The sequence below is a fragment of the Heterodontus francisci genome, chromosome 41 (assembly GCF_036365525.1).
Source record: "Heterodontus francisci isolate sHetFra1 chromosome 41, sHetFra1.hap1, whole genome shotgun sequence".
Classification (NCBI taxonomy): domain Eukaryota; kingdom Metazoa; phylum Chordata; class Chondrichthyes; order Heterodontiformes; family Heterodontidae; genus Heterodontus; species Heterodontus francisci.
Genome location: NC_090411.1, coordinates 27,589,257 through 27,604,925, shown reverse-complemented (window position 1 = coordinate 27,604,925; position 15,669 = coordinate 27,589,257). Strand labels below are relative to the sequence as shown.

The following is a 15,669-nucleotide window of genomic DNA, read 5'->3' as shown; positions in this document are numbered from 1 at the left end:
TCACTGTCACACTCTCTGATATACCCCACACCCCTTACTGCAACACCCTGATATACACCACACCCCTCACTGTAACACTCTGATATACCCCACACCCCTCACTGTAACACTCTGATATACCCCACACCCCTCACTGTCACACTCTCTGATATACCCCACACCCCTCACTGTAACACTCTGATATACCCCACACCCCTCACTGTCACACTCTCTGATATACCCCACACCCCTCACTGTCACACTCTCTGATATACCCCACACCCCTCACTGTAACACTCTCTGATATACCCCACACCCCCCACTGTAACACTCTGATATACCCCACACCCCTCACTGTGACACTCTGATATACCCCACACCCCTCACTGTCACACTCTCTGATATACCCCACACCCCTCACTGTAACACTCTGATATACCCCACACCCCTCACTGTAACACTCTGATATACCCCACACCCCTCACTGTCACACTCTCTGATATACCCCACACCCCTCACTGTAACACTCTCTGATATACCCCACACCCCTCACTGTAACACTCTCTGATATACCCCACACCCCTCACTGTCACACTCTCTGATATACCCCACACCCCTCACTGTAACACTCTCTGATATACCCCACACCCCTCACTGTAACACTCTGATATACCCCACACCCCTCACTGTGACACTCTGATATACCCCACACCCCTCACTGTCACACTCTCTGATATACCCCACACCCCTCACTGTAACACTCTGATATACCCCACACCCCTCACTGTAACACTCTGATATACCCCACACCCCTCACTGTCACACTCTCTGATATACCCCACACCCCTCACTGTAACACTCTGATATAGCCCACACCCCTCACTGTCACACTCTCTGATATACCCCACACCCCTCACTGTAACACTCTAATATACCCCTCACTGTAACACTCTCTGATATACCCCAAACCCCTCATTGTAACACTCTGATATACCCCACACCCCTCACTGTAACACTCTCTGATATACCCCAAACCCCTCACTGTAACACTCTGATATACCCCACACCCCTCACTGTCACACTCTCTGATATACCCCAAACCCCTCACTGTAACACTCTGATATACCCCTCACTGTAACACTCTCTGATATACCCCAAACCCCTCACTGTAACACTCTGATATACCCCACACCCCTCACTGTAGCACTCTCTGATATACCCCAAACCCCTCACTGTAACACTCTAATATACCCCTCACTGTAACACTCTCTGATATACCCCAAACCCCTCACTGTAACACTCTGATATACCCCACACCCCTCACTGTAACACTCTCTGATATACCCCAAACCCCTCACTGTAACACTCTGATATACCCCACACCCCTCACTGTAACACTCTCTGATATACCCCACACACCTCACTGTAACACTCTCTGATATACCCCACACCCCTCACTGTAACACTCTGATATACCCCACACCCCTCACTGTAACACTCTCTTATATACCCCAAACCCCTCACTGTAACACTCTGATATACCCCACACCCCTCACTGTAACACTCTCTGATATACCCCAAACCCCTCACTGTAACACTCTGATATACCCCAAACCCCTCACTGTAACACTCTGATATACCCCTCACTGTAACACTCTCTGATATACCCCAAACCCCTCACTGTAACACTCTGATATACCCCACACCCCTCACTGTAACACTCTCTGATATACCCCAAACCCCTCACTGTAACACTCTGAGATACCCCACACCCCTCACTGTAACACTCTCTGATATACCCCAAACCCCTCACTGTAACACTCTGTTATACACCACACCCCTCACTGTAACGGTCTCTCACTCACCATCTTCCCCACAATGATGATCTTTGGGCCGAGTTGTTTGTTGACGGCAAAGATGTGAACCAGGCGAAAGGAGAATACCATGAAGTCGAGGCAGAGAATCACGCGCCCCATCTCAAACCAATCGTTGAACATCCTGCAAGAGGAAAGAGCTAAAATTCGGGATGGGAGCTCTCATTGGCTGTATGTCTAAGCTCCCTATTCACCTGGTCGTTGGGAGGCTACAGGAGTTGGAGACCACCAGGGGTCCCCCAGGTTCATCCCTTGGCCTGTATGGAGTTAGGTGCTCTCAGCGGGAATGGTCCAGCCATTGGACTCTCAGCTACAGAGGGGGACGTTCCCTATCATGATCACTGTGATAAGACAGAACAGCCAATGTAGCTTAAGTAAATCTGAATTGGGTTAAACAGTGTGCCCATAAATCTTTCACCCACAATAGCACCAAAGTAACACTGGAGAAGGATGAAACTTTAGACAATGAACAGGCTTTTGATAAGGGTGAGGCTCCCATGGCTGAGTGTGTTCAGTAATACATCTGCTACCCAATGGGTCATAAGATGTCCAACAAAGTTAAACTTGGCAAGAATTAGATGACGGATATTGTTTTTAAAATGGTATAAAAGAACTCAAAGCTTCACTCAGTTAAGACATTAAGCTAGCTTCAAGGAGATCAGCTGTGAATGGCAACCCCGGGGAGCTCGTCCTTTACGCAGCAGTTGCTCTTTATTCTACCCGTGCGGCCAGTTCTCTTACTTGGCTGAACCTCCCACCCCGATGAGCAAAATGGCCACCGACCTGGCAGTGACCCCGGTCATGAACAAGAGAAGGGCCAGAACGTCGCACTTGTTCCACATGTCCTGATAATACAGCTTCACCTTCTTCTTCATCGGGATATTCATGCTGACAAAGAACGTCTAGGAAGAGACAAGAGGGGAATTACAATGGCCCTCCGCAGCCAGTGACACCAGGAGCCACAATTCCTGGGGAGTTTCTTCCGTGTGAGTCTCCAGGGCTGTGTGTACTGCACCATCTGTCATCTGAACACAAATGTCTTGATACAATAATAAAATGAAATTAATTGTCGATCGTATTCGTGCCTCTAGCTTTCACAAGGCTGTTTTTAACAGGATCAGGATTACCCGAACAGGCACTATACAGTGATCTCTGTTGGAACGTTGCAGATATGCAGACAGAATTTGGCTGGGGTTGTGATGCTCCCTGTGGTGGAATAGCCCACTGGCAGCCGCTATATTTGGAAGAGGTAGCTGCACCCTCATGGGTCAGTTATTTCCAACATCGTTGATGCTCAGCAGGTAACGCTTTCACCCGTGAACCAGATGGACGGCGGGTTCAAGACCCACTCCAGGGACCTGAACCCCTTTATCCAGGCTGACACTTCAGCACTGAAGGAGTGCTGCACTGTCAGAGGTGCTGTCTTTGGGATGAGATGCTAAAGCAAGGCCCCTCTCAGTCTTCCCTCTCAGGTGGACGCAAAAGATCCCATGGCACTGTTTCAAAGAAGAGCAGGGGAATTCTCCCTGGAGTCCTGGGCCAATATTTAACCCTCAACCAACATCACTAAAACAGTTCATCTTCCTGTGATTATATTGCCCTAACCCTTCTGACAACCTGTGTCTTAAATGAAGCATTTCAGGTTGTTTAATTATGCTAAAGGCGCGCGAATTCTAGTTGAAAAAGATGCACCATTTCCTTTAATAAAAGCAGCGAATGCTGGAGACACAAAGCAGGACCAGGAGGATGACTAAATGTTTTGATGTTTCACTTCTGATGTAGGACTTTTGCTCAAAAAGTTACCCCAGCTTTTCTTTTTACAGATGTTACTGGAGCTGCTTTGTAGCCTTTACTGTTGTTTTAATTTAATGGTTTGTGGGATCTTGCTGTGCGCAAATTGGCTGCCGCGATTCCTACATTACAACAGTGACTACACCTCAAAAAGAAAAGGGCTTCATTGATGGAAAGCACTTTGGAATGGGCTGAGGTCATGAATATAAGTCTTTAGTTTTGAATTAGTTTGGTATTTCTTTTTGCTCCTGTCCTTGGCCAGCAGGTGGGGATACTGCACTATGTTCAATGATAGAGCTCCGACAATGGAGATACCCGTCATTCATATTCATATAAAGATCAGAGAGAGAAAAGATCATTCATCATATTGAGATCACCCTTCTGCCTCACCCAGCCTTTCCTCCGTACCTTTTTGTCATGTCGTGATTGTAAAATTCCCATCTTTGTCCTCAAATCCCTCCCTGCCCTCGCCCCCTCCCTATCTCTGGAATCTCCTCCAGTTCTGCAACCCTCTGAGATCTCTGCGCTCCTCCAATTCTGGCCTGTTGTCCATCGCTGATTTTTATCGCCCCATCATTGGCGGCCATGAGTTCCACTGCCTCAGTCCTAAGCTCTGGAATTCCCTCCCTAAATCTCTCCACCTCTGTCCTCCTTGAAAATGCTCCTTAACCAAGCTTTTGGTCACAAGTTCTAATGTCTCCTTCGGTGGTCCGGTTTCAATATTTGTCTGATAACGCTCTTGTGAAGTGCCTTGGGGATGTATTACTACGTTTACAGGTGCTATATAAATGTAAGTTATCGCTGTCGCTAATTAATTGAGAGGTCAAACAGTGATGGAGAGCAGTAATGGAGCACAGGTCTCTCAAACCACCAAATTCAGTTCACCTACAAGTTCTACAGAAAAATCCCATTCCTTTCACAACCGTGGGTTCAAATTCCACCCTCTCCTCTCCCTGGCGATTGAGGGCTGTGTTGCAAGTTTGCAGCTGGCTGAATCCTTGGGACCAACAGAGAACGAAGGCAAAGTTGCTTCAGGATCAACCAAACTGACCCTGGCCAACTCCCTGTCCAATGTAAACCATATCTCCTCTTGGCTGTCATGGTAGCTGTGGAGATTTCAGGCCAGATAAACAGCTTGTCACCCTCGCTGGAAGAGGAACAGAGGGACTGAGGGGCCTGCGGAAAACAGGAGAGAATTGGCTAATTGCTGTTCCTAATATTTCGGAAGGTGGATTCATAGATTTCAAACGTGAAATGACTTTGGGTGGAGTCAATCCAATTCCTAATGGGAATAGGACCAGACTACAAAGCTGAACCTAACTCGGCACTGGTCAGCAGTACGTTAGCCATCTCTCTCAGAGGGGCCGCAGGATTGTTTTGTGTGAGAGGCAGGAGAATATCACACTGCCTCAATTGGGGCTGAGGCACATTATTGGTGGGGTAGTCAAGGGAACTCTGCATCTGTACCTGAAACAGAAAGTGTTCCCTTTCCCAATGTTAACATTCCCCACCGTGAGGAGAACAGGATTCCCAAAGATAAGATTTTCGTACCTGTCGAATCTCCTCAAAGACGAGCGTGAGGACCCAAAAGTACAGAATGAACTCCATCCTGGATGGATTCCGGGGCGGAAAATCCAAGATCAAGACGTAGGCAAAGAGAAACAGGAAGGCAAAATACATAATGACGTTCCCAAAGAACGAGGTCACAGGGGCGCCCCAGAACTGCTTCCATCGAATCATCCAAAATGGCCGCTTATTGCCAGATTTCACCCTGACATCAGTCTCACTATCACTGAATGGAACAGAGAAAAGGGATGTATTTAGAGTCGCGGGTCAGTGATATTCAGCCAAAGTTAACTACCAAGTGCCAAAACTGGTGCAGTATCCTAAAGGCAGCCCGGCTCAAGAAATAATACTCTATTTTGAGTTAGAGGGCCCTGGGTTCAAGGCCCAATCCAGGACTTGACCCAATCTAGGATGATGATACAGTGCCACACTGATTGAATGTTTGGATAAGACATTAAACTGAGGCTTCATCCTCCTTCTGAGGTGGATGAAGAAGACTCCATGACACTATTTGAAGGAGAGCAGAGGATTCTCCTTGGTGTCCCAGCTAAGATGACTATCTCAACCAACCCCACCAAAAACAGGTTAACTGGCCATTCATAGAGTCATTATGACACAGAAGGAGGCTATTTGGCCCATCAAGTCCATACTGGCTCTCAGTAGAGCCATTCCTCCACTCTATCCCGCTAACCCTACAATTTCCAATTAAACAATTTTCTTTTGAAATGTTTGATCGTCTCCACTTTCATCACCCTGATAGGCAGCGAGTTCCAGGACATTACAACTCGCTGTGCAAAAAACTTCTCCTTCACATTTCCCCTCTCTGCATCTCTTGCCCAAAACCTTAAAATCTGTGCCCACTGGTCCTTGTACCATCAGCTAATGGGGACAGCTTTTCTTTGTCTACCTCAACCAAATCTGTCATAATCTTGTACACCTCTATCAAATCTCCGCTCAATCTTCTTTGCTCTAAGGAGAACAACTCCAGCTTTTCCAACCTAACCTTGAAACTAAAATCCTCCATCCCTGGAACCATTCTGGTAAATCTCTTCCGCACCCTCTCAAGGACCCTCAGATCCTTCCTCAAGTGAGGTGACCAGAACTGGACATAATTCTCTATTTGTGGTCTAACCAGAGCTATATAAAGTTTCAGCATAACCTCCCTGCTTTTGTGCTCAATATCTCTATTTATGAAGCCCAAGATCCCATATGCTTTGCTAATGCTCTCTCAATATGTCCTGTCGCCTTCAAAGTTCAATGCACATGAACCCCCAGGTCCCTCGGTCCCTGTAGACTCTTTAGAACTGTACCATTTAGTCCTCATTGCCTCTGCCTATCCCTGCTGCCAAAATGCATTACCTCACCCTTCTCTGTATTAAATTCCATCTGCGGCTTATCTACCCATTCTGCTAACCTATCTATGTCCTGTTGCAGTTGATTGCTATTGTCCTTACTGTTTGCCACATTTCCAAGATTGGTATCGTCGGCAAATTTTGAAATATTTCAATGTCCAATTCATTTAAACATATATCAAAAAAGCAGTGGTCCTAGCACTGACCCTATGGGCACACCACTGTCGACCATCCTCCAGTCTGAAAAACAACCATTTGCTTGCTGTTTTCTGTCCTTAAGCCAACCTTTCATCCAAGCTCACACTGACCCTCCTATTCCATGAGGCTCAATTTTGTGGTACTTTCATGTGGTACTTTGTCAAAGGCTTTCTTAAAATCCAAATAGACAACATCCATTGCTTGCCCTTCATCAATCTTCTGTTACGTCATCAAAAAATTTAATTGGATTAGTCAAGCATAGTCTGCCATTTCCAAATCCGTGCTGGCTCTCCTTAATTAATTCAAACCTCTCCAAGTGTCAGTTGATTTTTTTCCTCTGATTATTGTTTCTAAAACCTTGCCCACCACTGATGTTAAACTAACCAGCCTGTCGTTACTAGAAATATCCTTACACCCTTTCTTGAATAAGGTTGTCACATTTGCCACTCTCCAATCCTCTGGCACTTCCCCCCGAATTGAGGGAAGATTAGGGCAAGCCCTTCCACTATCTCTACTCCCACATTGTTTAGCAACCTGGGATGCAAGCCATCCGGAACAGGTGACTTATCCATTCTAAGTATAACCAGCCTTTCCAGTATATTCTTCCTATCAATGTTTACCCCCATCTATTACCTCTAACATCTCCATTCCTACCAATATTTTGTTAGCATCCTCGTCCTTACAGAGTACTCATTAAGTATTCTAGCCTTGCCCTGCACCTCTAAGCCTATATCACCCTCTTTGTCCCAAATAGGACCCACCCGCCTCTTATCACCTGCTTATTATTTACATGCTGGTAGAAGATTTTTGGGTTCCCTTTTATATTAACTGCCAATCTATTCTCATAGTCTCTCTTTGCCAGTCTCATTTTCCTCTTCACTTTCTTCCCTCTCTATTTATTGTATTTGGCCTGTTTCTTGCTTGAAGAATTCAACTGGCATACATCATAAACCCTCCTTTTTTGCTTCATCATATTCTCCATCTCCCTCGTCATCCAAGGAACCCTGTCTTTGGTTCCCCTACCTTGTTGGAATGTACCTAGCCTGTACCTGAAACATTGCCTTAAAGATCATCCATTGTTCCATTACAGAATTTTCTGTCAGTCTTTGATTCCATTTTACCCTGGCTAGATCCCTTCTCATTGCATTGAAAGTAGCCTTCTTCCAATTTAGAAGTTCTACTTTAGATTGTCCCTTGCTTTTTACAATTACTAGTCTAAACCTTATGATACGATGATCGCTCTTACCCAAGGGCTCCCCCACTTGGTCCATTTGGCCCATCTCATTCCCCAGCACCAGATTCAGCAATGCCTCCTTCCTAGTGGGACTGAGAACATACTGGTCAAGGAAGTTCTCCTGAAAACATTTCAGAAATTTCTCCTCCTCCTTTCCCTGTACTCTAACATTATCCAAATCGATATTTGGGTAATTAAAGTCCCCCAATTTTACCACTCTATAGTTCTCGTACATCTCTGTGATTTCCCTGCAGATTTGCTCCTCTCTCTCTCTCATTATTTGAAGATCTAGAGAATAACCCTCCCCTCCCCAGCCCCAGTCGAGTGATCATCCCTTTTTGATTCTCAACTCTAACCATCCCATCTCATCTCCTTGCTGTTTGTGGAACCACGGTGTGTGCAGACTGACTGCCATATTTCCAACATTACAACACTAATTACGCACTGTGAACTGTGAGGTCCTATATGAATACGAGCCTTTTTAAGGTGTGGTCAATATTCCTTTTATGTTAGAAGTTGATTTCCCATCCAATAGGGGGGAGAAAAGGGAAAATTGAATTATATTTTAAGCATGGAAAAACAACTCTGCATTAATTTTAGTACTTGGCAGAATTGGATGTTGCTATCGCTGACTGTGGGAGTCAGAATCACTCACTCCTCGTCCCTTCATGCAGCAGATTAGTAAAGATAACAGGCCATTCCCCACAGAACACCCCTCAGCAACTCACCAATGTTACGTTGACAGCAGCTCCCTCTCTCTGAGTCCTGTACCACCAAGAAGGCCAAAAACAGCAATAATTTGATGGCCGTGCCTTCAGTTGCCTAGGCCCTAAACCCTGGAGTTCCTTCCCTAAAACTCTCTAGGTCATCAACTCTCTTTCATCCTTTAAGATGCCCCTCTAGCTCTACCTACCAAAGATCTACCTTTTTGACCAAATGTTCATGCGGAGGGCCTTGGGATGATGTTTCACTATATTAAAAGCGCTATATAAATGCAAATTGTTGTTGAACCTCCAAAAGCGTCTCCAATTCACACAACATCCTGACTTGGAAATACATTACCGTTCCTTCACCATCGCTGGGTCAAAATCCTGGAACTCCCTACCCCAGCACTGTGGGAGCACCTTCACCCCACAGACTGTAGTGGTTCAAGGTGGCGGCTCACCACCGCTTTATCAGGGGCGACTAGGAATGGGCAATAAATGCTGGCCATGCCAGCGATGCCCACATCCCAAGAACAAATGTATATAAAGAGAATCACAGAATTGTTACAGCACAGAAGGCCATTCGGCCCGTTGTGTCCGTGCTGGCTCTCCGAAGGAGCAATTTACCTAGTGCCACTCCCCTGCCTCCTCCCCGCAGCCCTGCACATTCTTCCTTTTAAGATAACAATCCAATTCCCTCCTGATTGCCTCGATTGAATCTGCCTCCATCACTCTCAGGCAGCGCATTCCAGATCCTAGCCACTCGCTGCGTGAAAAAGCCTTTCCTCGCGTCATCATTGCTTCTTTTGCCAATTAACGTAAATCTGTGCCCTCTTGTTCTCGATCCTTCCACCAATGAGAACAGTTTTTCCCTTTCTACCCTGTCCAGACCCCTCATGATTTTGAATACCTCTATCAAATCTCCTCTTAACCTCTTCTCCAAGGAAAACAGTCCCAACTCCTCCAATCTATCTACGCAACTGAGGTTCCTCTTCCCTGGAACCATTCTCGTGAGTCTTTTCTGCAGTCTCTCCAATGCCTTCACATCTTTCCTAAAACGTGGTGCCCCGGACTGGACACAATACTCCAGTTGAGGACAAACCAGTGCTCGACACAAAAGTTCCTGCCCACCCAGGGAGAGGGTCATAAAGCAGAGACTGAATTAAACACAGAAAATGTCACCAACCGGGAGACTTCAGTTGCCTGAATCAATAAGTCACCATCAATACTGTCCAAATCAGATCCAAGCTTTTCTGCCACTTGCTCTTCTGTGCTGTTGCTGTAAGTGAAACAGAAATGTTATTTACAGCTTGTGAAGTGATTTTCTACAAGAAGCATTGGGGTGTGACAACTACCATTGACTGTCAAAGTCAATGAAACATTTCCCCTCTCCAGAGACCACTGACACCCTCTAGGAGTAGGAGGAGGCCATTCAGCCCCTCAAGCCTCTTCCACCATTCCCTTAGACCATGGCTGATCTGCATCTCAGCTACACTTAACCCTTTGATTCCGTAACCCTCAATACCCTCGGTGAACAAAAATCTATCAATCTCAGTTTTGGCATTTTCAGTTGTCCCTCTCCTCTCTCCCAGTCTAGTTCCAAGGTACGGCTGCCATCTGGAACCCCACTCAGTCACTGGCATCAAGGAAAGGTCAAGATGATCTTGTCCATTCCCAATGCATACATACATGTGTACATTTTCCCAGCAGTGATCAGGCACAGGATCCTTTTCTCATTCTTTCATGGGACATGAGCAACAACCACTAGGCCAGCATTTATTGCCCATCTCTAATTGCCCTTGAGAAGGTGGTGGTGAGCCGCCTTCTTGAACCGCTGCAGTCCATGTGGTGTAGGTACACACACAGTGCTGTTAGGGAGGGAGTTCCAGGATTTTGACCCAGCGACAGTGAAGGAATGGCGATATAGTTCCAAGTCAGGGTGGTGTGTGACTTGAAGGAGAACTTGCAGGTGCTGGTGTTCCCATGCATCTGCTGCCCAAGTCCTTCTAGGTGGTAGAGGTCGCCGGTTTGGAAGGTAATATCGAGCTTCTTGAGTGTTGTTGGAGCCACACTCATCCAGGCAAGTGGAGAGCATTCCATCACACTCTTGACTTGTGCCTCGTAGATGATGGACAGGCTTTGGGGAGTCAGTAGATGAGTTACTCACCACAGTATTCCCAGTCTCTGACCTGCATAGTATTTATATGGCTGGTTCAGTTAAGTTTCTGGTCAATGGTAACCCCCAGGATGTTGATGGTGGGGGATTCAGTGATGGTAATGCCATTGAAAGTCAAGGCTGAGGCTAATTGCAGTGCCAGCAGTGCCACCCAGCATAGGCTGGAGGAATTGTACCCAGGACCTTCCTGGCCCTTATGGCTCAGTGCCACATAGATCGGTGGGTGCACCCGCTGATACATCAATATACCCACTTCTGATTGACACCGTGGTAGCAACTAATACCAAAACCCAGGCAGTTATGGGGTTATTTTCCCCATTGGCACTGCCCACGGTTTCTTAATAGTGCCATGCAGGCCCCCACATGCCAAGAATGAGGCATATTAATTTCGCCACATGGACATTACATTTCAAATTGTTGCTGGGAAGAAGAGAAAGGTGGTTACAAGGACTGCCGGACCTTGGCTGAGGGGGAGCTTTGCATACTGACGGACCTTGAGGGCAGGGAAGCAAATTCCATTCCCTGCTAAGATTATACAAGATGTGGTCAGACCAGTTAGTCACATGACTAACCTGCTTGGCAACCTTGGGGTTTATGAATTGTACAGTTTGAATTGAGAGTCTGCAGAAAGCAGAATGCTCCTGGACTGAAGAAGCCCTCCTGTCTGTCTGCTCCCATCTCTTTCTCACGGAACTGAATCCACTGAAGACACATGATTCCCAAGAGAGAAAATTCTCCTACAGCGAACAAGGTTCAAGAGGAATATTGGGCCCCAATGAAAAGCAAGATCTACCTACAATCAAGGACACTACAGTGAACTCGAAGAACCGTAACACAAAAAAACCTCCTCGGGTATTGCCTCAAACTTTTCCACTTTATTTCTTCTGTTATCTTTCTGTTTCCATCCGCATGTGTGTATCGTGTGTGCATGCTAGCGTGGCACGTTGTGTATCTGTCGGCGATAACCGAATTAGAGTTTAAGTTCAAGTTTAATAAATTTTAACTTTTCTTCTTTAAACCTAAGAAAGCCTCTTTGTGCTGGTTTCTTTGCCTTATAATTGGAAAGCGGTGAACAAGGATTCACCAAGGGGGAGCTAAAAACACGGTGTGTTTAAAATTAAAACCCTGTTACAGTAAGACCAGGTGAAGGCTGAAAGGGAACCCTAGACCCCTTTCTCACCTGGTCGTAACAATAGGTATAGTGAGCAGGGGAAGGGAGGAGCAGGTGGGTGGTGAGAATCATCCTTTCAAAATAACCTTAACAAGTGAAAGAAGGGGGGCTTTACCTGAACTTAATGAGGTTACTGTATATGAAAAGGGGACAGAAGAAGGCGAGACACAGCCTCCAGGTCTCAGTGTTTCTGTGCATCTCCCCCCACCAGATCTGATTCAGGAGGGCCTGTCGAACAAAACGGAGAATAAGCACAGGGGCAAAGTGAGCAGTTTGCCCCAACATCCCACCCCCAACTTTAAAGAAATTCACCCATTTTGTGCTACCGCTCCATTTAGACCCCATTCAGACTGTAACCTCCATCTCTCAAACTCTGTTCGTGAGAAAGAAAATATTTGTATTTATATTGTGACTTATCAGCCCTCTCAAGAAACCCATTGCAACCATTACTGTTTGGAGGTACAATCGCTGTTATTTAGATAAACACAGCAACCATTTTCTGCACAGTAAGATTCCACAGACAGCAAAGAGATGAATGACCTATTTTCAGTGGTGTTGGTGGGGGGCATGCTTGTTGGCCTAGACGCTGTTCTTCAAATAGTGCCATGGGATCTTTAACATTCACCCAAACAGCCTTGGTTTAACATCACATCTGAAGGATGGCACTTCTGACAATGCTGCATTCCCCTTGACCTTCTGCCCCAGAGGTGAAAGTGGTCCCTACAACTGTGTAACTATAAATAACTCCTTGCCTTCAGGCCTTGGATGTGATATAACCGTAAATAATTACTATTATACCTGATGCATTCCCGCATCAGTAGGTTGTTTTGTTTCGTTCAAAATAAATAACCTTTAAATACCAACTTAACTTTGAGTCTGGCGAAAACATGCCTTTGCAGCCTTTGTCCCAATTTTATCTCTCTGTGTCCACAATGAGAGGGGAGGCCAGACAAGCCCTGCTGAGTGCCTGTGACCAAGGACTTCCCAACACAACGGGTGTGAGGTGTTTATCGATTACCAAGACGAGCTGAAAAAATTCCTTATCATTTTCAGTCTTTGGGAAAACTACTTCACCGTCTAGCTCATTAGCATTTTGAACACCTTAGTGCTTTAAAACAATATGTAAATACATCTTGCTTTTAAAAAAAATGATTAAATGTGATTCGTTATCAATTCCTTTCTGTGGAAAAAAGAACAAAATCCCAAATTGCGACTGTGTGGCATAACTGTAAATAATGGCCATCTCTCTGACCCTACGTGTGATATAACTGTAAATAACCTCCTGTCTCTCAGAGTATACTGATCAAAGTTTTGTGTTTTACTCCCAACCCCGAATTCTATCACTTTCAAAGTCAACAATTAATTATTGGGTATTCTCCGGCAATCCCACAGTGCAGTGAATATTCCCAACTGACCTGGACTCCATCGTGAGCCAAAAAATTCCAGGCTTCAGCCCCAGTGGCGAGGTGTAGGCAGGTGGTTCTGCCCCACAGGTGGCACTGTCGCACCAGCAGTTGGAACGCTCGCTTTTCGTTGTGTCGGTAACACTCGTTGAAAACATCTGCGGGCAAAGAGAAGGGGAGGGGCGTCAGTGCTGAGTGAGCCGCAGCAAGATAGCCAGCAATCACCTCAAGAGTGCCCACATGGCACAATCACGATTCGTAGAACTTTACAGTACACAAAGAGGCCTTTCAGCCCACCAGGTCTGGGCCTGTATCTCTCTTGGGTGGATGGAAGGTTGTGTGTGGGGGTAGAGCTGGTTTGGTGATTGGTGGGGTAGAGTTGGTTGGTAGGTAGTTGGGTAGGCGGAGTAGAATTGGATGCGTGGGTAGTCCTTTTTGTATGAGGTAGAGTTGGGTGGTGGGTAGAGGGGTGTGTGTGGGGGGTTTTGGGTGGGTAAAGGGGTACGGGGGCAGAATTGGTTGATGCAGCAATGAATAGTCGGGGGAAGAGGTAATGAGGCTCACTTTTTTGGCTAACAGTTTAACTCTTTTCTTTGGAATGACCTTCCTAACTTTGTCCCTGCTATTTCAGACATCTCCAACAGTACCTAGAGATAGTTGAGCAAATTTTGCCCCCATTTCCTTCATAACTCGGGCACCTTCTGCTTCTGGCTCGTAACGAGCCATTTCCCTCAGAATCCTGCAGGCGACGAGGCCAGAAGACACCGATTCCCCACCCTGAGGATGAAGAAGACAAATTGATGAGAAAATAACAAGACAGTTCCTATTCTCCCCCCCCCCACCTCCCCATCTCACTAGTTGGTCCTCATCCCACCATCCTCATTTGAAAACTGCGATTGCCCCTGAACACCTGCTACATTTAGTCACATAAAGATGTGAAGCACTCAGGGAAATCGCGAGAGATGTGATAAGGTGAAGCAGCAAGTTGTGGGAAAATTGTAACGCTGATGGCGATGAGGAGTTCCAGAGTTTTATCGATCTGGGGAGAGCCTGGGCTAGACTGGGAGCCTGCATAATAAGGAATCATTTCAGCATAATCCCTCCTTTGCCTCACCCCTCCTCATTTCTGTAACCTCCTCGAGTCCTGCAACCCTCTGATATCTCTGCCTTCATCCAATTCTGTTGTCCCACCATTGGCAGCTGTGCTTTTAGCTGTCTGGGCCCTAAGCTCTGTAGTCCCCTCCCTGAACACCTCCACCTCTCTCTCTCCTCCTTAAAGACGCTGCTTAAAACCTAAACCGTTGACCAAATATCTCCTTATGTATCTCCTTTGGTCTGATAACACTCCTGTGAAGCAGGATGTTTTGCAAGGTTAAGGCAGCTATATGCATGAAATTCTTGCCGTTGATGGAGAAAGGGGATAGTATCTTTAATTGGGCCGAGGGAACCTGACCCTCTTCTACCCAGCTCTCACCATTTCCCAGAAGTAGGTGGCCATCTCATTGCGGTACTGCAGGACTGCCCAGATGAACAGGTCTGTCCAAGGATTGGTGCTCTTCATCATCCGATAGGGAAGCTCCTGAAGTTTTAGCAGCTGAAATAGGAAGTCACAATTATTTGGTCGCATTAGGTTTCCCCCCTTTGCTCAGTTGGTAACACTCCCACCTGCAAGTCAGGAAGTGACAGCCTCCCAGAGCCCCTCTCCAGGGACCATGGGCACACAATCTGTAATTGGTACCTCAGTGCAGTATTAAGGGGGTGCTGCATTGCTGCAGCCGCCGTCTTTTGCCTACTTGCCTGTTCAGGTGGACACAAAAGATCTGACGATGCAATTCAAAGAAGAGTGGGGTGTTCTCCCAGGTTATGGCCAACAGTCACCCCTCAACCAACTCGCATAAATTAGATTGAGTGCTTAGTTAGCTCTTTGCTGTTTGTGGAATCTTAGAAAGACTTGCATTTACATAGCGCCTTTTGCAACCACAGGACACCCCAAAGCACTTTACTGCCAATGAAGTACTTTTGAAGTGCAGTCACTGTTGTAATGTAGGAAACGCTGCAGCCAATTTGTACACAGCAAGCTCCCACAAACAGCAATGTGCTAATGACCAGATAATCTGTTTTTTGTGATGTTGATTGAGGGATGATTATTGGCCAGGACACCGGGGAGAACTCCCCTGCTTTTCTTTGAAATAGTGCCAGGGGATCTTTCACATCCACGAGA

General features: G+C 46.3%; 1 protein-coding gene across 1 annotated transcript in view; it reads right to left on the bottom strand.

The window, feature by feature from the left end:
- trpm4a (transient receptor potential cation channel, subfamily M, member 4a) overlaps positions 1-15,669 on the bottom strand; it is a 68,897-nt gene that overhangs the window by 27,985 nt on the left and 25,243 nt on the right. Inside the window, exons 12-19 of the mRNA XM_068020013.1 lie at positions 14,923-15,042; positions 14,096-14,225; positions 13,461-13,606; positions 12,161-12,273; positions 9,885-9,977; positions 5,196-5,436; positions 2,637-2,755; positions 1,845-1,977 (exon numbers count right to left, since the gene is read on the bottom strand). Of these exons, the coding sequence (XP_067876114.1) occupies positions 1,845-1,977; positions 2,637-2,755; positions 5,196-5,436; positions 9,885-9,977; positions 12,161-12,273; positions 13,461-13,606; positions 14,096-14,225; positions 14,923-15,042 (1,095 nt within the window). The remainder of the gene's footprint in view (positions 1-1,844; positions 1,978-2,636; positions 2,756-5,195; positions 5,437-9,884; positions 9,978-12,160; positions 12,274-13,460; positions 13,607-14,095; positions 14,226-14,922; positions 15,043-15,669) is intronic.